Below are 26,967 nucleotides of genomic sequence, written 5' to 3' on the forward strand. Positions count from 1 at the left end.
TATCCGACAACACGGTCCGATCGGACATTTTCCGTCTGAATGTCCGACTGTGTGTACAAGGGCTTAGAATTTGCCCAGTTCTCCATATCTCTTGCTAAATACGCTTATCTCTACTCTCCAATACATTAGGGATTCTGGGCAGCATATATGAACTTCTACAGCCAGGAAGCTGTATTATATCAGTATTATATCCCTCTTTAACAACCTGATCAAACAGTAAAGATAAACTGCTCTTAGTTATTGAAAAAAACAGCTGGACTTAAACATGTGTTCACCAGCATGACAGCTAGAGAGGGGCTGAGAAAAACCAAAGTCTTGCAGGTCTTGTGTTAGGTCAGCAGGCTGTGTGGACCCACAGCTGCTCTCCATCTTGCACAGATGCATGATGTTACTGTACTCATGTTTCTCCAGATGTACGTTATGAAACAGGGGAAGAGATAAGAGTAAGAATCAAATGTTTCCATCCAACATGGAAAGAAAAAAAAAATGGCTTACCCGGGCTCCTTTCTCTGGAAAGCATTTGCAGCCCCCGCTGCAATCTCGTCCTGCACATGGCCCCTGATAGTTCTTCTTCCCTCCCTGAAAAAAGGAAACATAAATATGAGATCATTTATGGCTCCCACAAACCTTGAATAAATAGATTACCAGCTACATTAATAACTGTTTCCCTTCATTCTGACAGTGATGTCCTGAACTGTAATCACCCCTGACAAGTGTTTGGTAACATATGACATAAGGATATATAGACTTCAGACTCCCAAGCTGTGTTTTTACGGAATGTTTACTCCTCCTTAATGTATATACAGACATGTGACATTTGTAGGACAGTCTATTCACAAATCTTAAAAAGAAGTGGATGCGACTTCAATTTTTCTACAGCTGGCCTGGGGTATGTGGTATAAAATTGGAGTAAAAGAGTGAATAATGCACCATGTAGGGCTGACTTTTTCATAGTTTTAACAGGTGGCTCTTGTAACCCATATAAAAAGCCTAATATAAATATTGCACAGCGCTCAGTTAGCCAGTGGGAGGTCCAGAAACAGCTTTGCATTTTATCACAACTGGAATTTGGTACTACAAGTCTACAGGCCAAGTGAAAGGTTTCTTAGGGTTCAGTTTAAACATTTGTTAATTGGTATTTCCAGATGAGTTTTTTTTAAATTCTTTTGGGACCACCTAATCATAACTTTAAAATTGCACAAAATACTCTGACTCTGAGTATAGCCCTATCCCTGCCTCAGTTCCTGATAGCTCTGTGGGCCCATGTAGACTGGTGAAGGTCATACTATAGCTAGATTTGGGGGGCTGAAATTGCAAATGTTCAGCAGGCAATTGCACAGAACACAAATTGACACAACTGGTAAAGGGAGGTGTAATGTGTCTTATTAAAATATTGGACGTGATCATTTTAAAAACACTTCCACCAAATTCAGCCTCTAATAGCAATAGTTACAGAACACGCAATAAGATTTGATAAAATCATTGCTATATACAGATGACCTGGCAGTCAAACCTTCTTTAGTATTCAAAAATAAATTTTGCAACATGAGACACCTTAGCCCCTGTACACACAGTTGGAGATTTCGACAACCAAATCCGTCGGATTTTGTCCGTCGGATCTTGTCCGAAACTGTTGCATACACACGGTCGGACTAAGTTGTCGAAAAATCCGATCTTTCAGAACGTGATGACGTAATTTCGTTACGATGGGACTACATTCAGGCTAGTAGCCAATAGCTTTGATTTAGGAATTTGATCTGAGCATGCGTGGCACTTGGTCCGATCAAAATTCTCTACACATGATCGGAGTATGTGCGATCGAACCAGTTGGTCGGGAAATATTTCCAAAAAGTTGGAAATTTGGGTCCGACGGATATTCCGATGGAAACAGTCCGATGCATACCACACACAGTCGGATTATCCGACAACATGGTCCGATAGGACACATTCCGACGGATTCTCCGATCGTGTGTACAAGGATTTAGGCTTGTGGGATATACAGATACATTCACACATATGAATATACAAAATCGTATTTCAATAAAGCCAGGCATACATGGATTGAAATGGTGAACTGGCTGAGACTTCATCCATCTATGGGCAGGCTGAATGTATCTAAGTTGATCCATTGATCGACTTGGGTACAACCATCCTTACGGATTTATTTACATGCGAATACTGTCAGCAGCTATACCCGCTAACAGTAATCATTGTGTTCTGCTGGCTAGAAGGGCTCCCTGCGGCCTCCAACGGCAGAGCACAATAGCACCGCTCTCAGCTGGTTCCTGCTGAACCAGCCAAATTTAAATTTATGTATGGCCAGGTTATGGTTGGTAATACGCTTTAACAAGATCTTGGGAATGACTAGGTGTCCAACAGATAGCATTTGTGCACACAGGAGATGTCATTCACAAATACGTCTTTTTATATGCTGCCTGTTAATGCACAGAATCATGGTAATTACTACAGCGTTAGCATGCATGAATGCTTTTATCTTTTTTTGTACAATAAGAATCATGCCAAAACCATGTTGGCTATTGCAACAGCTATAAGGCCTAACAGCACAAGGGCCCAGGGCTTCCTGGTTGCATAATAATTTCTCCAGCCAAAAACAGAGATAATTTATTTATTTAAGATAAAATCAGTGCTGCACTATGACCAATTTGATGTCAGTAGTATGACTATCTTCAGCATTTGGAGAGTGGGCAGAGGTTTTGGAGATAACTTAGCTGTCTCTAATTTTTTTTTTTGTGGAAAAGATGACCATGTATCTATAAGCTCTTATAACAGAAGAGTTCAGGCTGTAATGGTTTAAAATAACAAGAATGGAAGCTCCTTTGTCCTGTCATGTCTTGCTGGTTCTGTGCCTTTAGGCACCTCAGATTTCTAAACAGATTTAGAATGATGTATTGCGCACATTCTTTTATTTTTTCCTTAAGGGAAATAATAGACATTTTATTATAGGAGAAATAGATACTATTTCATTATCGCCACTACAGAGACAAATCACTAATGTTAATAGTACCAGTAATGGTATTCTCAAACAGTGCAATCAAATGAAGTACCATTCACATTAGTCTTTAAATAGAAATCAAGACATATTTTAGAGCAAGTAGATAATGGTCTAAACCAGGGATATGCAATTAGCGGACCTCCAGCTGTTGCAAAACTACAAGTCCCATCATGCCTCTGCCTCTGGGTGTCATGCTTGTGGCTGTCAGATTCTTGCTATGCCTCATGGGATTTGTAGTTCTGCAATAGCTGGAGGTCCGCTAATTGCATATCCCTGGTCTAAACCATCAACTTAAAGTGGTTGTAAACCCTTACAAACCACTTTGACCTACAGGTAATCCTAGATTAAGGCTTACCTGTAGGTCCAAGAAATATCTCCCAAACCTATACGGTTTAGGAGATATTTGCCCGAAGAAGGGCACCGCTATCTAGTAGTCCATTATGCTTTGCCTTTACAGGGAATGAAAGAGGAAGTAAACTCATCAGGGTTTACTTCCTCTTTAAATTGCAATGGTGGTAGAAATTTAGGAGCTTTCAAGTCTGCTATTTTCTCTACTTCTTCAACTGAAAATTTCCACTGTCAGCAGTTTTTTGCACAATGCGAGGAGCTATATGAATGGCTAGTGGTGTAAAACTACATGGCCTGTCCCGAATTAATCTGTGTTAAACATACAGGGCAAAGAAAGTAGCAGGACAGGCTAAAAGAAAAAGTCTTGAGCGGCCTTTCTTAAACTATGGGTCTGGACATGCTTATAGGGTCACCATATGATTGTGTGTTAGCCATGTTTGTCCAAGAGCAAAATCAGTGGAGAGTAATATTTAAATATGTTTCAAACTGTATTCTCCCATAATCTAGCCTAAAAAATGTGATTATGTATCACTGAGAACATATAATTCTATAGGGTAAAAACATCATATATACTACCAGCCCTTTTAAAACTTGTGAAACAAGAAAATGAATATAGTTGATAGTACAAACATGTGTAGGAGACTAGAACATAGGCAGTCAAGTAAAAGGGTCAAAAGACCCTAAGCACTAGTTGAAAAAAGCCAAAAGTAAATCTACCACAAACTGAATTTCTCTCTTCTTTACTAAACCTTACAGGATTGGTGAAGTGTGCCCACAATTTGTTATAAAATATTTCCATTGTAATTTTGTCAATGTTTAGTTTTGTTTTCATTTTAGCAATAATTCTATTTTTTGGTCTCAGTATGGTAACATTTTTCTTATTTAGGTCCCTGGATTAAAAAGGTTAATGCCGCGTACACACGAGCGGACTTTTCAACATCCAAAGTCCGACGGACTGAGTCCGTCAGACTATTCGATCGTGTGTGGGCTGCAACGGACTTTTGACTCGCCAAAGTCCGAAGGACTTTAGAATATGGAACATGCTTCAAATTTTCCCGACGGAACTCCGCCGGACCCGGTCCCTTCGAAAACTCCGCTCGTGTGTATGCTATTCCGACGGACTAAAACCGACGCTAGGGCAGCTATTGGCTACTGGCTATGAACTTCCGTATTCGAATCCAGTCGTACGTCATCACGTTCGAATCCGTCGGAGTTTAGTGTGATTGTGTGTGGCCAAGTCCGCTCCGCAGAAAAGTCCGTCAGAACTCCGGCAGAACTCAGACGGAACTCCTTCGGAAGTCTGTCGGACATAAGTCCTCTCGTGTGTACGGGGCTTAAGAACTCCTGGTCTAGAGGTCAACAGGCTGTATATACCATTAAAGGCCATGAAGCTGGCCACTTGTATATATGGCTACACAGAAAACCGAAAACTGCAGTGCATGTGCACCACTGGAGACAAAAGAGATTAACACTTTGGGGTTGATTTAAAGCAGAGTTTCTCCCAAAAGTGGAACTTCCATTTTAAGCACTCCTCCCCCCCCCCCCCTTACATGCCACATTTGGCATGTCATTTTTTTGGGGGGGAGGGGAATAAGTGACTACTTTAGAGAGGGATTTCCTTTCCCACTTCCTCCTTCCACTCACGGACCACCTAGGCGACTCCTCCTCTCCCGCTCAGCAATCTTCAGGGACACGTGACAGGTCCCAGAAGAATGCCTGTCCACTGGGAGAGTGCAGCGCTACTCGCGCATGCTGTCCCAGCCGGGTGCCCACAGTTTCAATGGATGCGCCGAGGAGAGGGAGATGAGCGTGGCTCCGTGCGGCCACATCGCTGGACCGTGGAACAGGTAATTGTCTGTTTATTAGAAGTCAGCAGCTAAACTTTTTGTAGCTGCTGACTTTTAATAAAAAAAAAAAAAAAAAGCCTGGAACTCTGCTTTAATAAAACTGGAGAGTGCAAAATCTGGTCAGCTCTGCATAGAGCTTCTATTTTTTTTGTCAAATCTTATGTGAAATAACTGAACTTAGAAGCTGATGTCTACCATACACAGCAGCACTAGATCTAGCACTCTCCGGTTTTAGTAAATCAACCTCGTTGCACCTCTCTAGACATCTGGACAGTAAACACACATCAACGGCCAGGGAATTGTACGTTTTTTCAATATATTTTTATATCTAGAAATTAGACAATTCTGCTTGTAAGTTGTCAGAGCATACTTTTTTCAAATATTTGTAATATTTGATTTCCTTGTCAGCACTTCTATATGTTTTCTATATGGTAAAGCAAACAGACCTGTCATAAATAGCATTCTATCATGAAATGACAAAGCATATATAAACATTTTCAGACATACAAAAAAAAGCAACATGCCCTAACAATTTTTAGATTCCCACATTTTTACTACAGAATGTCTGACATACTAAAGGAAAAAAGAAAGATGAAAAGCTGAGAAAACTGCAAATAAAGTGTTCTTCTTAGTGTTAAATATTTGTACATCAGGCTTGGATTTCAGACTAGCAATCCATTTATAAATATATAGGAATGCTCTTCTACTTTGACTTTGCCTGTTCTGACTTGACTTAAATGGTATATTTTTGTACTACAGAAACTTAATCACCTAAATTACTACAAAAAGTGCAGACTATGTGCAGACACTAGGTTGACTTTATGTTCATATTAATAAAAAAAGACTGATTTAGTGGGAATATTCAAACTCATTGTTTTCTAGATCAGAGTGTCTTTAACTTTTTAATTCATGATATGCAGCACCCCAGTCTAAAATGTAAAAAACTCAAATGTTACTTATTAAAGCGGGAGTAAACCCAGTTTCAAAAAACACTTACATTCCCGGCATGCCGGAAATGCTAACTTTCACATTGGTTGTGCTCTCAACCAAACTTTCAAACCATTCAATGGCTGGTTTCATAACTGATCACATGTGCACTTGTGCAGCATTATGGCAGTTGAAGAATCATTAGAGGCCAAGATGGCAGCTTCCTTGAAACGATAGAAGGGTTTACTTCCACTTTAATTAGAAACCTGAGCCTGAAACGATGTACACAACCGCCACACATTCTAGGCCCTCCCATTACATCGGAGCACTAGTTTACATCAGAGTCCCCTTTTCTCATCAGAGGCCCTCCCTTATGTCAGAGGACCCCCTTCATGTCAAAGGCCTCCCTCACATCATAGCATAGTCCTTCCATCACAGTTGCAGCAGCAAAGCAGAGGATGTGAGGTGGAGCAAGTCTGGAGGAGAAAGGCTTCCGTCCTCTCCTAAATGTGGGAGGAGGCACTGCATGCCGCATGGCCCGGATCAGCATCACACTTTTCCCTGTTGCTGGTGGTCAGCCACTTACACCATAGCAGCAAATGACACTATGGGGTTGATTTACTAAAATTGGAGAGTGCAAAATCTGACGCAGCTGTGCATGATAGCCAATACAGCTTTGACAAAAAAAACTGGAAGCTAATTGGTTTCTTTTTAGAGCTGCACCAGATTTTGCACTCTCCAGTTTTAGTAAACCAATCCCTGTGCATCCTGTCGTAGAGCGTCATTGCTTATAAAGATGCTGGTAGCAAGCCACATAAATATCACACCTTATTGCTCATCTGTTAAGCTGGTCATACATGGATTGAAATTTCTCAGAGACTTGACGAATTTCGATGCATGTAGGGGCAGCCTGTCAGGTTTTTCTCGATTGATCAGAGCCACCAGCTATAGCCACTAACACTGATCATTTTATGCTGCCGGCTGGCAGAATACATTATCTCAGCGAGAGTGATTCCCCTATCCAAAATGAATGTGATGCTGGGCGAATTGATTCATCCCCCTTTTGTTCAACCCTCTCGCTGACAAAAAAAAAAAAAGAATCGGGTATACAAGCATTAACCCTTTCACTACAGGGTTTTTGGAATTCATTGAGTGCGACATTAAAATTAGGAATTTCCCCTAGAAGTACAGGTTTGTCAAATTAAAGTGGGAGTAAACTCCCATCTATGACTTTTACCTATAGGAAAGCCTATAATAAGGCTTACCTATAGGTACTGCATACTTGCATACTAGCACATTATGACTTTACCTTTCAGGTAAAAAAAAAATATCACACAGCGGTTTGCTACTGCTTTAATGAAACCTTTAGACTCAAAACCAATTTCAGATGTTGCAGGTAATTGAATATTGTCTGCTTGTAATCCTAGTATTTTACAAACCTATCATGCAGATGGCATACTCTGTATAATTGTAATTTGCCATAAATGTAATGAAAACTTATATTGGCTTACATCCATTTCTATTAAATTAAATTAATGAAAAATTGAACAGTACACTTAAATCTGAATTCTAGGCAGCTATAGTAACACATTTTGTAAATGTAAGCAATGTACCCAAATCTTACCTGATATCAGCCTCTTGTAGTCCCTGTACAGCAAGACTAGGATGTGAGAGGAACAAGCAGTACAAGGAACCCAGTAGCGGCCCACCCATTAGGTGCGCATGGGTGCTGCCTCCCCTATACTTGCGTCCGGCCCCCTGATGTACATACAGGGTGCCGGACCATGGATTCCAATTGGGGGGGGTGTATTTGTATGAAGCATGTGATTAGAGCCAGAGGCTCTAATAGGCTTCAAAAAAGGGTGGGTTCAGGGCGCAGAGCACTGCGCTCGGAGCCCACCCAGTTGTGTGACAATAGCGAATGAATATTCACTATTATCACACTGATTCTCCTCATGGCCAGTCAGGAAGCAAGACATGAGACCCCTTTCCACATTGGCTGAAAGCAAAAGCTATCTTATTGGCCTATGAGGAGGAAGGAGGAGGAGACGTACGATCAGACGCATGGGCCGGACCAATGTTGTCGGGACATGGAGACTGATGGGGGAAGCTGCTGCCACCACCTGTCACCAAGGTGAATGAGCTGTCCAGTCACTGGCTGGGGTGGGTCCAGAAACACCTGGGCTCAGAAGAAGTGGGTTGAATGATGCTGATCATTGGACTGAGGACTAGTAGAAAAAAAATTACTGTGGGGGAAATATAGACTGATGGTGAATATTGCAGTAGAAGCTGGTTTTGGTACTTTATCTTTCAAAGGACTATTATTTTTTATCTTGATGTTTTTGGCTGGGTGTCTGCTTTCACCACAACCTTGAAAGGTTTTACCTCGAGAGGTACCCATGGATTTCTTAGAACAATTGAAAGTGGCAGATCAAGCATATAGGAACCCTTCACAAATATAACATAGTGAGTACATGTAAACTGAGGTAAGAGATGTTATTGTTTAATCTATGGATATATGGCACTGGGGATTCACATTTCCCCTCCAGAATGCTCCTATGCGTATATAAGTAGTGCAAACTATAATCACCTGAAGTTAAAGTCTAAATATTTTATACCAATGTTCATTTCTGTGGGATACTATGTTTTATGGCTAACTATTGTTTGTTCTTTTTAATGCTGCTGCATTGTTAACGTTTTCCTTTACTAATTTCCTTCTATTTTGTCTCCCTGTTTTTAATGCAAAGCAAGAATATAATGCAAAAGCTGATCGTGGAACCTCGTGGAACCTCGTGGAACCTTGCTTTAAACTAGGGTCGATGTTTGGGTTCAGAGATACCTTGGTTCAAAGCGGATCACACAGTTTTGTAGTTTGGCTAAGCTGTATATTTAATAATACATTTAATAAACAATTCACACCAGATCCCATGAGGTCTTTTTAAAGTTTGAGGTGTACAATATAAACTTGGAACAAGCCACCACATTTTCTTGTAGTAACTAGTGCGCATCGTCATAGTTTCAGTAAAAAATAGGCATTCCATTTGCCTACCACAAAATTCTACAATAGGAGGCAGGTCTAACATGAGAGGCAGAGATGCTGCCTGTGGCAGTAAAATGGGATGAACAGCTCACAAAGTACATAATGGTGTTAGGGCACACAAACTGAAGATAATAATAAAGTCACAGCACACTCAGCAGCCTGTTGACTGGCTGGAAATCCTTCTGACCCTACATTCAGGCACAGAGCAGCCAGTAATTTGAGTTACTGATTTTCTATATTGTGAGGACATTTAGATAAAATGCCTACAAGTTCATCTCTACTTTAGAATCTGCAGTGTGGATTCCTTAAAGTGGTTGTAAACCCTTACAAACCACTTTGACCTACAGGTAAGCCTAGATTAAGGCTTACCTGTAGGTCCAAGAAATATCTCCTAAACCTACACGGTTTAGGAGATATTTGCCTAAAGACAGGCACCGCTGTCTATGGCGCATGCACTGATATGCCGCGAGTGACGGCTCCCATGCTCATGCGTGGGAGTGACGTCATCGCGGCTTCGCGGAATGACAGCGGCGGAGCAGCGAGACCCACCGAGAAGATGGACGCTGCGGACTACAAGGGACAGCGGTGACTTCGCCGACTCCTGTGTCAGGTAAGTGACATATAATGGGCTACTATGCGATGCATAGTAGTCCATTATGCTTTACCTTTGCAGGGAATCAAAGAGGAAGTAAACTCATCAGGGTTTACTTCCTCTTTAAAGGGCATCGCTGCTCACATTTCTGTTGTATGCATCTGTTGGACCCTGCTGCTATATGCATAGATGCAACACAATGTTCCTCTATGTGCCAATTGAGTGCTGCTAACTCAAGTACCATTATTATTATTACTATAATAATTTATGCCATAGCATAAGCCAAGATGGTGAGTTTGAGCTGCACTATTGTGCAAATAATTAATTATTTTGTTTTTAACCGACAGCAAAGTGGAAGCTATGTAATCTCTTTTACTGTAATTGTTACTGTAATTACAATAAACTTTAATTTGACTTTCATTTTTTTTCTCCTACACAGTTAGTATTTTAATGCATTGTCTTGTAATGCTCATGTATACCCCATGTTTATGTTCCCATAATATGCACCCAGAGCATTTCAGGATTATGTGTGAGGAATTTGTGACTATCACATGTGGACACTGATTATCCAGTAGATCTTGATAAGACAAATGTAGCAAAAACTGTACAGCTACACTTTACAAAAAATGGCTTAAGACCAAACCTAATCCTGTTGTCAAAGCCTACCAACAGTTTTGTGGCGTAATCGCATAGCTAACCTACTGATTATCCCAGCTGTACAGTTACTTGTAGTATGGACTGCTGGAATGACTGCAGTATGGGTTTAGGAAATGTTGAACTATGACATGCTTTTGGACAGCACATTTCATTTGATGAAAAATGTAGCTGTGATTTATGTTATATTAATCTGGTTTCTGTGATTACATAAATAAAATTTATAAATCATCACACTGCAAAGACATGGTTTGATGATTTTGGTGTGATGGAAATCAAGGGATCTGTACAGAGCCCTGACCTCAACCCTACTCAACACCTTTGTGCTAAATTAGAACAGCAATTGCAAGCCAAGTCTTCTCAGCCAACGTCAGTACCTAACCTCACAAATGTTCTTTTGGCTGAAGGTGCACAAAAACATACAGACATACTGCAAACTCTTGTATAAAGCCTTCCCAGAAGTTTTCAGGCACTTGTGGGCACAGGAGGAGTTATGGAAAGGAGGGGTTATGGAAGGAGGAACGCTATAATATGTCCATGGTTTTGGAATGGGATGTTCAACATGCTCATATAGGTGATATAGGTATAAACAGGAGCGGGAGGTGGAAAAGCGAGACTATATGTTGTGAATCCTCTACTTATAATAAAGTTGGTTTTACATCTTAGGGTCCTTTCACACGGGGCGGATCAGTTCTGATCCGCCCCGTGGATATCCGTTTGCTCAGCGGGGATCACTCCGTCGATCCCCGCTGAGCAGGGAGATGACAGGTCTGTCTCTGCACACTGCGCAGGGACGGACCTGTCACAGCGCCGCTCTCCCCTATGGGAGATCGGATGGCGATGGACCGCAGTGCCCCTTCGTCACCCGATCCGATCCGCAGACGGATGGAAAAATAGCTTTTTCCTCCGTTACACTTTTTCGGATCGGAGCGGGTCGGATGTCAGCGGACATGTCACCGCTGACATCCGACGCTCCATAGAGCTCTATGGAGCACCCGTTCAGGTCCGCCTGAAAAACTGACAGGCGGGCCTGAACGGGATGTCAGTGTGAAAGGGGCCTTTGATGGCATCACTGTGCGCCACTTATTTCTACTTGACAAGCAAAACTCGGGTTGTCAGATGTAAACAAATTGTGGCCTATCTAGTGTTTTCTTGGTGACAATGGAAGCAGTCAGACTTGGGAAAATGTATATATTACTGTATATGAATTATAGCTCTTCTATAGCAAAACGCATTTGTGTTTGTTGACTAGATATTGGGCCTCCTATGAATGGAAAACAATACTTATTTTGCACAAGTACAAATAAGTAGCTCTATGCTCCCTTTTGTAAAAGCACCAGATCTAAGGCAATATTCAGTGGGTTGAGCAGCAAAGCTTGTAAAAGATTCAACATTTGTTTGTAGGTTGAATGATTAATGCAATCACGTTACGGAGGTACCCAGATCATACTTGCGCAATTTTCTCCTTACTTTATCGGAAGGAACACCACATTACTGAAAAATATGTGAGCCATCAAATAAAACACAATGATTATTTTTTCAAAGCAGATGTCTGATTGGATTTTTCCACACTTGCACTTAATTACTAAATAACCCCCAGTGGTTTATAAACAATCAATTGCAACAATGCTAAACCAAACAGATGGTGCTAGCAAAATCATCATGTGAAGTCCAACTTGTTTTCAAAGGAAAGACCATAGATAAATGTTAGGGCCATTAATTGGCCCTTGATAACCCAGAGTGTATAAGAGCACTCAAGATAATGTTACATGAAAAGACTGGACTCCATTTCTCTGAAGGCATAATATATTTCTGTTAAGGTAGACAAGCTTGGGTTTTAAGGTAGAGGAAAAAGAAAAAAAGAACGAAGTAAATATTTATAGTATAAATGAAGGCCAACAAAAAAATGTTCCCTTCTACAAACACTGAACTCACAGATGTTCAGAGAATAGTCCAGGAACAAGCAGATTTGCTAAATGAAGCCAATGTGTCATCAAGAGGCTCTCCTTACACTACACAGTGTTTTCTGCACACTGAGAAACAACAAGCTCAGTCGTTGACACGAGCCATCACGTCTCTAAAGTAATGTCCACTTCAACCCATTCTGACATGATGTTAACTCAAAGATTCAGTCTGACTAGGAATAAGAGGCACCAACATGTTCTTTTAACCAAAAAATGTTTCCTCCATCCTGGAAGTTCACGTACCCTTCCCTTTATGATCAGTATTTATGCTACTACTAAGTACAGTAGCATGCATGGATTACCAGGACAGTAGATGGCCACTATTCCATATGGCTGGTATTGGCACACGTTCTACATTTTACAGGAGATCAGAGAAATGTGAGGTCATACACACTGGCCAATGTCACCTTTTTGAGATTCATGCTCCTATGAATAAACCTGTTGTGCAAGTCATGGTGTAACTTACTTATTTTTTTCATGAATTTACAGCTGCCCTTTTAAAAAGGATGCTGTCTAGTTGGAAAGAAGGAGGCTTGCACCATAAAAAGTTTATTAAGATGAAGTCTCCTAGCTTATCAGCATTATCCTTGTTTCACTACTTGGCAAGTCACTGATCGGGAACAAGTATACACAGCTGCCCCTACATTGGATATGAAAGTTATTGTTTCTGCTTAGTAAGTCATTTTTTTTTTTTTTCAGGTACTTATATAGCGCCGTCAATTTATGCAGTGCTTTACATATACATTGTACATTCACATCAGTCCCTACCCTCAAGGAGCTTACAATATAAGGTCCCTAACTCACAATCATACATACTAGGGACAATTTAGACAGGATCCAATTAACCTACCAGCACATCTTTGGAGTGTGGGAGGAAACTGGAGTATCTGGAGGAAACCCACGCAGGCACAGGGAGAACATGCAAACTCCAGGCAGGTAGTGTTGTGGTGTGGTTGGGATTTGAACCAGTGACCCTTCTTACTGCTAGGTGAAAGTGCTATCCACTACACCACTGTGCCGCCAAAGCAATGCATTCTATTTCAGCAGGATTACTTTAGGATAGAAACATGCCCAGTTACACTTGCCTTCCTCATAAACATGCCTTAGTACTTAAAATAGCAAGCACGGAAATAGTAAACTTGATATGGTTCTTATTAGGGATAATCAAATCACATGTTTAATCTATAATGTTTGACAAATTTCAGCTCCAAAGAACATGGCAATACATGAACAAGGTACAGATATTATGCTTAGAGGGTTTGCCATTTATTATGAAGAGTCTAATGAAACACAAATGTGTAATCCAGTACTTAAATACTGTAGATCAATTTTCCCCCTGTAGGATTGATTTTACAATAAGTGCTGCCTTTTGAACAAAAGCATATGCCAAACAATCTATTCAGTACAGTTAAAGAAGAAAAAACTGAATCAAAAGGTATCATGTCTGAAACATAGTTTACAATTTAGGGAAATCTACACCATATGTGCATGCTTGGTTTTGGTTACCACTGAACTTACAGGCTATATTATTATTTTCATCATGATGTAGCGTCCAGTAAAAGATGACCTATCACTCCGTACACCAGGAGTATCCAACTTAGGTGTGATTCTAATGTCAGCCAAAGACAGGGTAATCATTAGGTGCAGGCCCACTACTAACGAATAGGCTCCATGCATACTGGGCTTAAAAAAATGCCAGTTCTCTTGGCAGAAAAAAAAATGCTCAGAGCGTTTTTGCAAACAGTTTAGGGGAGTTTAGCATTTTTTTTATGCCAGAAAGCTGCAATCAAAACCCCAACCAGAAGGGTTTTTTCCTGCCTCTAAGCACTAAGCCTAAAATATGCCTCTTATTGTCCTAATGTGCGCAGACACATAGGATAACATTGAGCGGCTTCTACAGGAAAAACACAAAACTTCTGCAGAAGCAGCAATTTTGAAGACAATGTTCATGTAACCATAAGAATGTAGCCACCAGGACATTCATTGCCTCTTTTCTTTAGCTTGAGGCAGTAAATTTTAGAAACATTTTTGAGAAACAAGTGAAAACGTCCATGCTCCGCAAAGTCTCCCTATGTTCTATGCTATCCTTTACTGTAAAGCACCCCCTTACTCCTAGCCCTTTCAAACTTAAACCCTTAACCCAAGCCCTTAACACTTCCACTTCAAAAACCCAACCTTAACACTAAAGCCTGTAATCCTCTACCAAAGCCTTTTTTAAACCAGGGAGCCATGGCACCCTGTGGTGACTTCTAAGTTCTCTAGGGGTACCTTGGCAAAATCCCTAAAAATTGCCTTAAATTTAGCAAAATTTGTAAACAAGCCAGCAGGTGGAGCTTCCTTTTTGTTGTTACTCAAAGCCACAGGCTTTAATTGTGTACCATTACAACCTAAGGCACCATGCAGGTCAGCTGCTGGCACTCTAACTACCAATGATGTCATAGGATTATAAGGAGGACATTGGGTTCCTCTGGAAATTCTTGTTTGCCTCTCTCCATCAGCACCAGGGTTACATTAACTGAATGAGGGAGAAAAATTTGCTTTGTAAAAATAAACCACCTCCAATGTTGGGTGTCCTACATGTGTCTATGATGCTACATTATGTAAAACTATTTGTTTGTTTTTTGTAATTTTAAAGAAAAGTCTCCTGAGATTGTGCATAATTGTAGAGGATGCCTTGGCTGAAAAAAGGTTAAGAAACACTACCCTACCCCAAAAACCCTGAACTAAACTGTCACTAAATAAACCTCTTCTGAAGAACATAATCACCTTGCCCTGAAATACTGTACCAGAAGCTATGTCATTAAATTTTGCCTGTCTTGAAGGCTTACACTTTAGACCAGGGGTGCCCAACCAGTGGCCCGGGGGCCACATGTGGCCCGCAGAGCCCACTGAAGTGGCCCGCGGAGCCCTCTGAAGTGGCCTGCGACCTCCTGCTCTGGGATGGCTGGTTGGCAAGCCCGGATCACGATCCATTATCCTAGAGCCTCACTGTTGTGAATGAAGCCGGCGATGGAGAAAGCAATTGGCTGTGGAGCAGAGCCGCATAAGCCAATGCTTCCTGTATAGCACTGGCTCCTGTCATAGGTGGAGTGATACCAAATATGGCCATATCTGTTCTGCAGTGGGTACTGGGCTGCTTTCAAACTGATCTGCAATTCACCACCTACCTCGAAGGCCCATAGAGTAGAGAGGGTTGTATCCGTGTCTGCTCTCTAAATGCAGAGTGGACTCAGACCTGTAACCGCCCGCTCCACTCATTGTGGCCCGCGACTGGTTACCAAGTCACTTAAGTGGCCCTCACTCTTCGAAAGGTTGGGCATCCCTGCTTTAGCCCCTTTTAAAGATGATGTTGAAAGATCAATGCTACCTGAATTCATTTTTTATAGTTTATTGCCGTGGTGTACAACTAGTGAGTTTTAGATTCCAAGCAAGTTACCATCACGTCTGAGGTCACCAGATTGACAAGAGTGGCAATTTTTTTTTTTACAAACAACACATAATCTTTTGAGGTTCCTAGAAATATTTCAGCACCGGGGCCCAGGGCAAAGACACGCAAACATTTGGAATTCCAACATAAAGAAAGCTAAACAGCCATGATCTAATGCGCAGTTTACACCTGAGTGATTTTCTGCTTGACGCTCTAAAACGCTCAACAAGCCAAATCCTTTTCATTTCAATGGCCCCTGTTCCCTGTTGTCGTATGAAGCAACACGTTTGTCACTCAATGAGCTTCTTTTTGGCAGATTACAACAGTTTTGTGCCCCGTAGACTTCAATAGAAATGATAAATAAAATGAATTTTCTCGCATGTGATATTTTATTTAGTCTTTTTATCTCACATATATTTTACTAGTATGCTGTAATTTAAAATGTAAAACTGTCTTCAAGAAAAAAATGAATTATCTGGACGAATATTAACTACATGTTTATACAGCAATTCAAAATATCCCTTATCCTGTTCTCCTGTATATGTATACAAATACTTGACCCTTACTGTAAATTATAAATCATATCAGCATACAGTATTGCTTTAATAAGTGTTGTGTATTTTTTTTAATACAGTTACAAGACATCATATCATTTCTAGATTGTAAGCTCTAACGAGCAGGGCCCTCTGATACCTCCTGTATTGATTTGTATTGTAAGTGTACTGTCTGCCCTCATATTGTAAAGCGCTGCGCAAACTGTTGGCACTATATATATCCTGAATAATAATAATAATAAAGCTGCAAACAACATCCACTTTAAACACGTGTTGGGAGATTTGAATGATTCCTGCTGTAGGGATTGCTGCTGTGTTTACACTATAGTGCCAGCAATGGGATAGTTCTATTGACTTGTGAATGAAAACATACTGAGAGAGGAAAGAAACTGACACCTTCTGGCTTGGAAACAAACATCATGGGGGAAGTTGCTAAACTCATATTTCCAGAGACTGCTTGTCAGTGTCATTAGCTCCTGATTACATTCACTGGTGACTGTGTCACAGCAATATTGATCTACAAAATGATGCTTTCTTTTATTACAATGTAAAAAAAAATCACAACCAGGACAACTAGCGTGTCTTCAGATGTCAAAGTTCAGTACTATTAACCCGCTGCAGCTGATTCAGAGGCCCAAAAATAAACCAAGAAATGCCAGTTACTAAGAAGGGCATAATAAATTAAGTATTTGAGTTGTGTAAAATAGTATTTGGACTTGCATCAACTGTCTTAAAGGAGAATGCCACATAAATTATTATTATTATTATTCAGGATTTATATAGCGCCAACAGTTTGCGCAGCGCTTTACAATATGAGGGCAGACAGTACACTTACAATACAAATCAATACAGGAGGGATCAGAGGGCCCTGCTCGTTATGTTAAAGTGGTTGTAAACCCTCCAAGTAGATGGAGGCTCTGTAGACAAGGGGACAGCAGTGACTTCGCTGGCTCCTGTGTCAGGTAAGTGACACATAATGGACTACTATGCGATGCATAGTAGTCCATTATGCTTTACCTTTGCAGGGAATCTAAGCCCTTGTACACACAGTCGGAGATTCCGACGGAATGTGTCCTATCGGACCGTTTTGTCGGATAATCCGACTGTGTGTGGTATGCATCGGACTGTTTTCGTCGGAATATCCGTCAGACCCAATTTTCCAACTTGTTGGAAATATTTTCCGACAAACTAAGATAAGCGTATTTAGCAAGAGATATGGAGAACTGGGCAAATTCTAAGCCCTTGTACACACAGTCAGACATTCCGACAGAAAATGTCAGATCGGACCGTGTTGTCGGATAATCCGACCGTGTGTGGGCTCCATCGGACTGTTTCCGTCGGAATATCTGACCAACAAAGTTTTAAAGCTGGGCTATAAAATTTTCCAACAACATGATCCGATCGGACTTTGTCCGATCGTTTGTAGAGAATTCCGATCGGACAAAGTGCCACGCATGCTCAGATCAAATTCCTACACCAAAGCTATTGGCTACTAGCCTGAACGTAGTCCCGTCGTAACGAAATAACGTCATCACGTTCTGAACGATTGGATTTTCCGACAACTTGGTCCGACCGTGTGTATGCAACCGTTTCGGACAAGATCCGACGGGCAAAATCCGACGGACAAAATCAGACCTTGTGTACAAGGGCTAACAATGGACTTCTCTTAGTTACTCCCTTTCTGGTCTGTTTAATATCCCAGTGGAAGCATTTGTTTTGTCTTTTTGGTTGCAAAATAAACCTCTGGATCTTGGTAAAAATTCTGAGCAGTCTGAGGGTGGGAGAGGTTGAGGAGTTTAGTGAAGGACCCTAGGCAGGGTTATGAACATGAGTCCTTAAATAGCAAATATTATTTTGATGAAACTTAGAGAAATGGACATGTATCATAGAGCTATACTGCATATGCTATTTCTTTGCCCTGATATATGATGTAATAAAGGTTTTTATAAAATAGGAAAACCTTACCGTAGTTAGATACACATGTAACAAAACTTTAATAAATGGTGATATGTTTGGGCCTAAAATCAGTTACAAGTTTTGTATTCAAACTATAAAGCTGTTAATCCTGTGGCTGCAGAGATTGGCATTTTAAGTATTGTTGTGCACTTGACACACACACACACACACACACACAGACACACACACACACACAGACACACACACACACACACACACACACACACACACACAGACACACACACCATTCCAAGACTGAAATATAATATAGCTGTCCAGTTGCTTATATGCAGTCCACATTCATAAATAGCTCAGTGGCACCACATTGCTTATAAAATGTTACTGAAAGTAGCTGTGTCAGTGCTAGCAAGTCTGCATAATGTTGAACATAGTCTATTCTCAAGCTAGCATTTTTATTGATATAAATATTGATAATGTTATACATGGACCTAGCATCAAATATACTTTTTTAAGTTAAAGCAGAGTTCCACCCAAAAGTGGAACTTCTGCTTTAAGGACTCCGAAACCCCCTGACATGCCGCATTTGACAGTATCTCACAAAAGTGATTACACCCCTCACATTTTTGTTAATATTTTACTATATCTTTTCATGTGACAACACTGAAGAAATTACACTTTGCTACAATGTGAAGTAGTGAGTGTACAGCTTGTATAACAGTGTAAATTTGCTGTCCCCTCAAAATAACTCCGATGGATATTCTGACGGAAACAGTCCAATGCATACCACACACAGTCGGATTTTCCGACAACACGGACCGATAGGACACATTCCAATGGATCCTCCGACCATGTGTACAAGGGCTTAGAGAATGTACATACACTTTAAAGCAGGGGTGCCCAACCAGTGGCCCGGGGGCCACATGTGGCCCACGTAGCCCTCTGATGTGGCCCTTGACCTCCTATTCTGGGATGGCTGGTTGGCAATATCAGAGCATCAGTGTTGTGGATGAAGGTGGCGGTAGGGGACACAAGCGTCTGCGAAGCAGAGAGGCATAAGGCACTGCTTCCTGTGAAGCGCCGCCTCCTGTCACAAGCGGAGTGATACCAAATGCACTCTGCCTGGGACAGCAACAGTCGGTGATACCTGAATGGAAGACTGTTATTATAGGTAAGTTTATTACTAAAATCACAATTTATATCAGGGCATATCTGTTCTTCAGTGCTTACTGAGCTGCTTTCAAACTGATTTGCAGGTGCAGCGCAGTGCCCCTGCAGGTTACCTGCACTGAGCCATAGACTTCTGTTATTACCTGCCGGTTTGGTGTGCTTTGGCAAAGTGCAGCTAACCCGCAGAAACGCCACAGGTTCACTGCGCTGTGGTAAACCCCAGCACATCATCTTGAAAGCAGGCTTAGACACCTTTCACACAATCCATCCAACTCAATTAGACCCTCTATTCACCTCTATGTAGCGGCAGATGTAAACAAACTACTGTCCGTTTACACCTGCCTACCTCCAATCTGATCCGCAAAAAACAAACAAACAGAAGGGGATCCGTTCCCTTCTGTCTGAGCAGATCGGATTGGAAGGCCCATAGAGTAGAGTGGGCTGTGTCATTGTCCACTCTGCATAAGCAGAGTCTGCTCATTGTGGCCCGCGGCCAGTTATTAAGTCACTTAAGTGGCCCTCGCTCTTCAAAAGGTTGGGCACCCCTGCTTTAAAGCTTAACTCCAGGAATTATCTGTATTGTATATTTACATTGGTCCAGCTTGACACAATGGGGTTGATTTACTAAAGGCAAATCCACTTTGCACTACAAGTGTCCTTGGAAGTGCAGTCGCTGGAGATCTGAGGGGAAGATCTGAAATGAGGGGAAGCTCTGCTAATTTTATCATCCAATCATGTACATGCAAAAATGCTGTTTTTTATTTTCACTACATGTCCCCCTCAGATCTACAGTGACTGCACTTACAAGTGTACTTGTAGTACAAAATGGATTTGCCTTTAGTAAATAATCCCCAATGTAAGTATGTGTTACTCAAACCAAATGATCCCGATGAACATGGAAATCATTGTGAAGCTTGACTACTACAGTAATAGCCGCAATCTTCCGAGTCCTGCTCAGATTCTATACAAGCAGTTTCATGGCTGCCCCACTAATTATGGGGTGTTGCTAGCTCTGAACTGCCACCATTCATAGAACACATTGTATTTTTTTCAATGCATACATGGTTTGGGTGTGGTAAAAAGTAAGGGCAATGACGTGGCAACTCCACCTTGTCCAATCAAAAAACACCTTGAATTCATAAAAATAAAATAAAATACAAGGCATTTTATAAATGGAGCCATTGTGAAGTGTGTAACCCCATGTGATCAGTGTGTAGTTGGGCAACTGTTTGCATAGAACCCGAGCAGAATCTGAAAGATTACAGAAATCATTGTATCTTGTAGTTTTGGTTAAACTAGGGGGACTTGTGTCTTTTTTCAACCTGACTAACTATGTATCAGCACGAAATATTACAGGGATTTTCAGCTACCCCAGGTGTCCATAAGGTATGAGTAATGCAAATGTACGTTATGCCAAGCTAAAATAAATAAATATATATATATATATATATATATATATATATATACATACACACACACACACACTGTATACAGTATCTTATTATATCTTTTCATGTGACAACACCAAAGAAATTACACTTTGCTACATGTAAAGTAGTGAGTGTACAGCTTGTATAACAGTGTAAATTTGCTGTCCCCTCAAAATATCTCAACACACAGCCATTCATATCTAAACAGCTGGCAATAAAAGTGAGTACACTCCTAAGTTAAAATGTCCAAATTGGGCCAAATTAGCCATTCTCCCTCCCTGGTGCCATGTGACTTGTTAGTGTTCCAAGGTCTCAGGGGTGAATGGGGAGCAGGTGTGTTAAATTTGGTGTTATCGCTCTCACCATCTCATACTGGTCACTGGAAGTTCAACATGGCACCTCATGGCAAAAAACTCTCTGAGGATCTGAAAAAATGAATTGTTACTCTACATAAAAATGCTTAGGCTATAAGAAGATTACCAAGACCCTGAAACTGAGCTGCAGCACAATGGCCAAGACCATACAGCAGTTTAACATGATAATGGCCCCAAACACACTTCCAAGACGACTGATGCCTTGCTAAAGAAGCTGAGGGTAAAGATGATGGACTGGCCAAGCATGTCACCAGGCCTAAACCCTATTGAGCATCTGTGGGGCATCCTCAAATGGAAGGTGGAGGAGCGCAAGGTCTCTAACATCCACCAGCTCTGTGATGTCGGAGGAGTCAAAGAGGATTTCAGTGGCAACCTGTGAAGTTCTGGTGAACTCCATGCCCAGAGAGTTAAGGCAGTGCTGGAAAATAATGGTGGATACACAAAATATTGACACCTTGGGATCAATTTGGACAATTTTACTTAGGGGTGTACTCACTTTTTTTGCCAGTGGTTTAGATATTAATGGCTGTGTGTTGAATTATTTTGAGGGAACAGCAAATTTACACTGTTATACAAGCTGTACACTCACTACTTTACATTGTAGCAAAGTGTCATTTCTTCAGTTTTGTCACATGAAAAGATATAATAAAATATTTACAAAAATGTGAGGGATGTACTCACTTTTGTGAGATACTGTATATCTTAATAAATAAATTAAGAGAAGGTATGCCTTTGCGATAGCCCTATCCTCCTTGAACTATTGCTAAACCCAGGACCCTGCATTTACTATACCTGGTCTCCCACAGTACACAGAACATGGAAATGCAGTTACTTTAGTAAACTGCTAAATATCTTTTCTCATCAGCAGTATATAGCAGCCTTATGACTTCTTTCAGTGTCTGGCCAAGCACTGGTTACAGCTTGTAGGAGTTTTCATTCTGCTCTGACTTTCCTATGCAGCTGCTGGACCCCTGACCCTCTGTCTGGACTGTGCTGATTGGCCCTGTGCTGATCACATGCACCTTCCCAAGAAAACAAAAACAAAAAATCTTTAGCAAAACACATGAAACTGAGCATGTGCAGAGTTCCCCCAAGGCTCTGTACTATCAGGAGATGGATTGTGGACAGTGGAAGAAGGGGAGGATCAGAGAAACAGGATCAAACAGCTTTTTTACCCTATGCGGAGGATTATTCCTTTAGGTTCCACAGTGAGTATAACAAGAATGCTTTACTGCATATACAGACTGATTTTACTGTTGTGGGTTTAGTAGCACTTTAAATATAACGCAACACAGCAGAAGCGCAATGTTGCTAAAGACATCTAAAGGTTCCCATTGCGTGCCTGTTTCAGATTCTAGATCCAATAAAGCTAAAAATGACAACCTCCCAATATCTGAAATGTGTTTTAACGTTCAATTTGTATTAAAAATGTGTTTGCTTTGGAGGGACCTGGCTAAACAAAAACAAAAAAAAAAAGCACTAACCAGTCAACCATTAAATTTGGTTGAATGTCAAATACTGAAAATGCCCAACAGCAACTTCATGGGCCATCACTATAAACTCATAATACAATCCAATCAGCGCAGGAAGGTTTTCGTAATTGCCAAAGCACAGCTGCTATGATGCGTCTTTGCCTTCTGCTTCATGTAGATTAAACTTTAGTGCAGTTAGTTTATATAAATGGCAGAATGTTACATGACATAGCCTTGGGAAAATGGTGTCATTTTCATGCTCACATGGAAAAGGAAAAAATGTCACATCACTTAAAAGAAACAGAGAACCGCAGATGGTCCTGTCCAAACTTTGGGGAGCAATTATTCCGCATAAATCGCTATCATCCCTGTGGATAAGCACTTTTATAATGACTCAATACTGCAAGCATCCTAACAGATTCACTCATTAAAATGTTAATCCAAGTAACCCCAGTTATTCCGCCAACAATTTCTAGTGGTTATTAGCTTGATGCATGAAAATAAATTAGTGCACCACTGGAAAAGCTATTTTGAAAATATGGAATACCAAAAGATGTTTGGTGTGCTGGACACGCCGATGAAAAAGAATGTGTTGCTTTTATGAGATATAGTTGATCAGACCTGATTTTTGTATCAATGGCACAACAATAACATATGAATGTCTTCCTATAATGATTTATCTTTGTTCAGCTCATGGGCCATTGCAAGTGTCAAACAACCATCATGCTTAAAGTGGTTGTAAACCCTTACAACACACTTTGACCTGCAGGTAAGCCTAGATTAAGGCTTACCTGTAGGTCCAATAAATATCTCCTAAACCTACACGGTTTAGGAGATATTTGCAGAAAGACAGGCACCGCTGTCTACGGCGCATGCGCCGCAGACAGCGGCGCACAGGCGCACTGAGCGCGCCGCCGTCAACGGCGATATGCTGCGCGTGACGGCTCCCGTGCGCATGCGCGGGAGTGACATCATCGCGGCTTTGCCGAATGACAGCGGCGGAGCAGCGAGACCCACCGAGAAGATGGATGCACCGGACTACAGGGGACAGCGGTGACTTCGCTGGCTCCTGTGTCAGGTAAGCGATGCATAGTAGTCCATTATGCTTTACCTTTGCAGGGAATGAAAGAGGAAGTAAACTCATCAGGGTTTACTTCCTCTTTAACAACCTTTCTGACTGAGCTTTGTATGGGTCAACTACCACAAATAAAATGTATGGTGACAGCAATGATTATTCTCTACCTGCATTCTCTACTATTGCCTAGATCAGTGATGGAGAACCTTGGCACCCCAGATGTTTTGGAACTACATTTCCCATGATGCTCACCTGCACTGCAGAGTGCATGAGCATCATGGGAAATGTAGTTCCAAAGCATCTGGGGTGCCAAGGTTTGCCATCACTGGCCTAGATCTTAGTGGGTGTTTCCAATTATCCTGATAATGTCTGCATTTTTGTTTATAATCTTTTGGGTTTTTCCTTGGAACCATAGTAGTGTTCTCCTAACACATTATTAACCTCCCTGGCGGTATGATTATTTCAGATTTTAGGTGCTGAAAGCGATACAATTATTTTGCATTAAAATTTAGCGTTTTATATTGTAGGCCTGTAATTCTTATCCCTTGTACACAAGGTCGGAAAATGTCCGATCGGACCGTGTTGTCGGATAATCCGATCGTGTGTGGGATCCATCGGACTGTTTCTGTCTGAATATCCGACAGACAAAGTTTGAGAGCTGGGCTATAAAATTTGCCGACAACATGGTCCGATTGGACTTTGTCTGATCGTTTGTAGAGAATTCCGATCGGACAAAGTGCCACGCATGCTCAGATCAAATTCCGAGACCAAAGCTATTGGCTACTAGCCTGAACATAGTCCCGTCGTAACTAAATTATGTCATCACGTTACGAACGATTGGATTTTCCAACAACTTTGTCCGACCATGTGTATGCAACAGCAGTTTCGGACAAAATCCGTCAGACAAAATCCGACAGATTTTGTTGTCGGAATGTCCGAACGTGTGTACAAGGGCTAAGGAATAACTCACTTAAATCTGTCCAAACCAGAGTCTAGCAGACATCCCAGGTATGATAAAGTTTGAAAAATTAAATCATAAATTATAATATAATAAATAACTATAAATAATTATACCAAATAATAATATAACAATAATAAAAATTATTCAATAATGTAATCAAATCAAAAATACTGAAATTTGCTCAGTTTCAGATTTGTCACTGTCATTACTTTTCAGTATTTTATGAGGGATCTCCCCACAAATCGCTATCGCTCAATTCTGCAAGTGATTCTAATTTATTATCGCTATTTTCTATCTGGTCTAAAATCATTTTTGAAGTAAAGGGACAGTTTTGGTTGCTATGGACAATCTCCAGTTTCCAGGCATAAAGAACAGTTTTTATATTATAAAACTGCATGCAGGGCACTGGGCAGACCACTAGGGACAAAAGAGATGTGAAATAATTACATACAGCAATGTAATCTGTAAGATTACATTATACTGTATGTATAGTGTGCGTTTCACTTTTTGAATTTGGCGCCGTTCTGCGCCCTTGTGCGTCGCAACGCTCGCAGGGAACGGAGATTGGCTCAGTGATAGATCGAGCGAGACACGGCTCACTCGTACAGCGGGGGGACATCGCTGGATCCAGGGGAGAAGGTAAGTAAACTCTCCCTGCATTCAGCGATGCGGTCCCGAGTCTGGCTCAGGGTTACCGCTTTTGGTATAAAATCTCCACTCCGAGCCAGACTCGGGAATACCGCCAGGCAGGTTAACCTACATTACCAATGCACGTGCAAATTATATATACTGAAGACTTGATGTGATGTTTGTGCATACGCTTCTCTCAAACAACCATTTTTATTGCTGCCTGCACAATATGCACTGTCAGCACTTGTCTGGATCTCTTCTACCTATCAGATGTAGCCATCTACATGGATGGCCAAATATTTTCCAGATCAGGTCACTCCAACCAAGAAGGGGAAGTACAAAGCAGCCTTGTCAGCATGTGCATTTCCAGCTTTATTCAAAAAAATGATGCAATTGTTTAGTATCCTATAGCCATCAATCAGATATCAGTTTACTATAGTCAGATGAATGGAACTTGACAACTCATTGGCTAATATTACACAATGCACTTTGAACATTGCACTTAACTTTTTGAATAAAACAATGTAAGTCAACATTTGGAACATGTATTAACCTGTACATTTTTTTACTTCAACATATACTGTGAAGATCTATATGTCCGCCTTTTAGAGTTAAACAGTTAATACGCCTCTTTTGGCATTGCAACAAAAGCAACTTCTGCTGAAAGAAGTGGTTGTCAGTTCTTTGCCAAGAGACACAAATTACACTGAGCAGGAAAGATAGGGTTACATTCATCAACAAGTGACTGTGATTTTACTATTCCTCTGTCTCATGTGCACCCTGTACATGCAATGTACACACACTTTCATATTTATCATCACCCTGCCATTGACTATGATGGCTGATACCACAAATTCAAACAATACTAATGTGATGAGAATGGCATTCCATTCATATGGGATTTTTGTGCTAACATGTATCTACTGACTGTATGGAGACTCATTGTATTTAACATCAATGTTGCCCCTTTACAGAATTCCAAAAAGCAAACATTGCCAAATAATGGAAGAGGCAAACACAAAAATAGTGCTTCTGGCTAACTTATTTTTCACAATGAGCTGGCGGGTTCAATTTGCTAAATGTATACAGAACAATGATGGGTAAATTATTGAATTTTTTTTTATCTTTGTAATATACTGTATGTGCCGGTGTAGCATGTAGTATCATGATTTATCACATTACAGTAAACATAAATACAGCCAGCAGAACTAAGAATGCTTAGCCCAATATGGTTTTGTTTGACGAAGAATGTAAAATCAAACATGCTGACCGATGTTAACAATTCTGTGATAAATTACCATTTTCATTTGTAGCATGCCACTTTTTTTCTTTGCAAATTCATCCTGACAGGCACTGGTGCCTTTTCATAGAAGGACATACTGGGGCTGATTTACTAAAGGCAAATAGACTATGCACTTTGCAAGTGCAGTTGCAATCTGCTAGGCGAATTAGCCCCAGAGCTTAGTCAATTAGGGGAAGCTCTCCTGACTTTCATCATCCAATCATGTGCAAGCAAAAATGCTGTTTTGTTATTTAACTTGCATGTGATTGGGTATTCTTTGCAAAGCGAAGCTT

The 26,967-nt window shown here is 40.9% G+C and overlaps 1 protein-coding gene across 3 annotated transcripts in view; it reads right to left on the bottom strand.

Annotated features, from left to right (window-relative positions):
• Nucleotides 1-26,967, bottom strand: part of COL4A6 (collagen type IV alpha 6 chain) — a 337,569-nt gene that overhangs the window by 194,881 nt on the left and 115,721 nt on the right. For all 3 annotated transcript variants that reach the window (XM_077478926.1, XM_077478935.1, XM_077478944.1), the window contains one exon: nucleotides 496-579. In XM_077478926.1, the coding sequence (XP_077335052.1) occupies nucleotides 496-579 (84 nt within the window). The remainder of the gene's footprint in view (nucleotides 1-495; nucleotides 580-26,967) is intronic.

Source organism: Lithobates pipiens, unplaced genomic scaffold, assembly GCF_037356315.1.
Source record: "Lithobates pipiens isolate NorthernLeopardFrog02 unplaced genomic scaffold, aLitPip1_a1.2 Scaffold_1, whole genome shotgun sequence".
Classification (NCBI taxonomy): domain Eukaryota; kingdom Metazoa; phylum Chordata; class Amphibia; order Anura; family Ranidae; genus Lithobates; species Lithobates pipiens.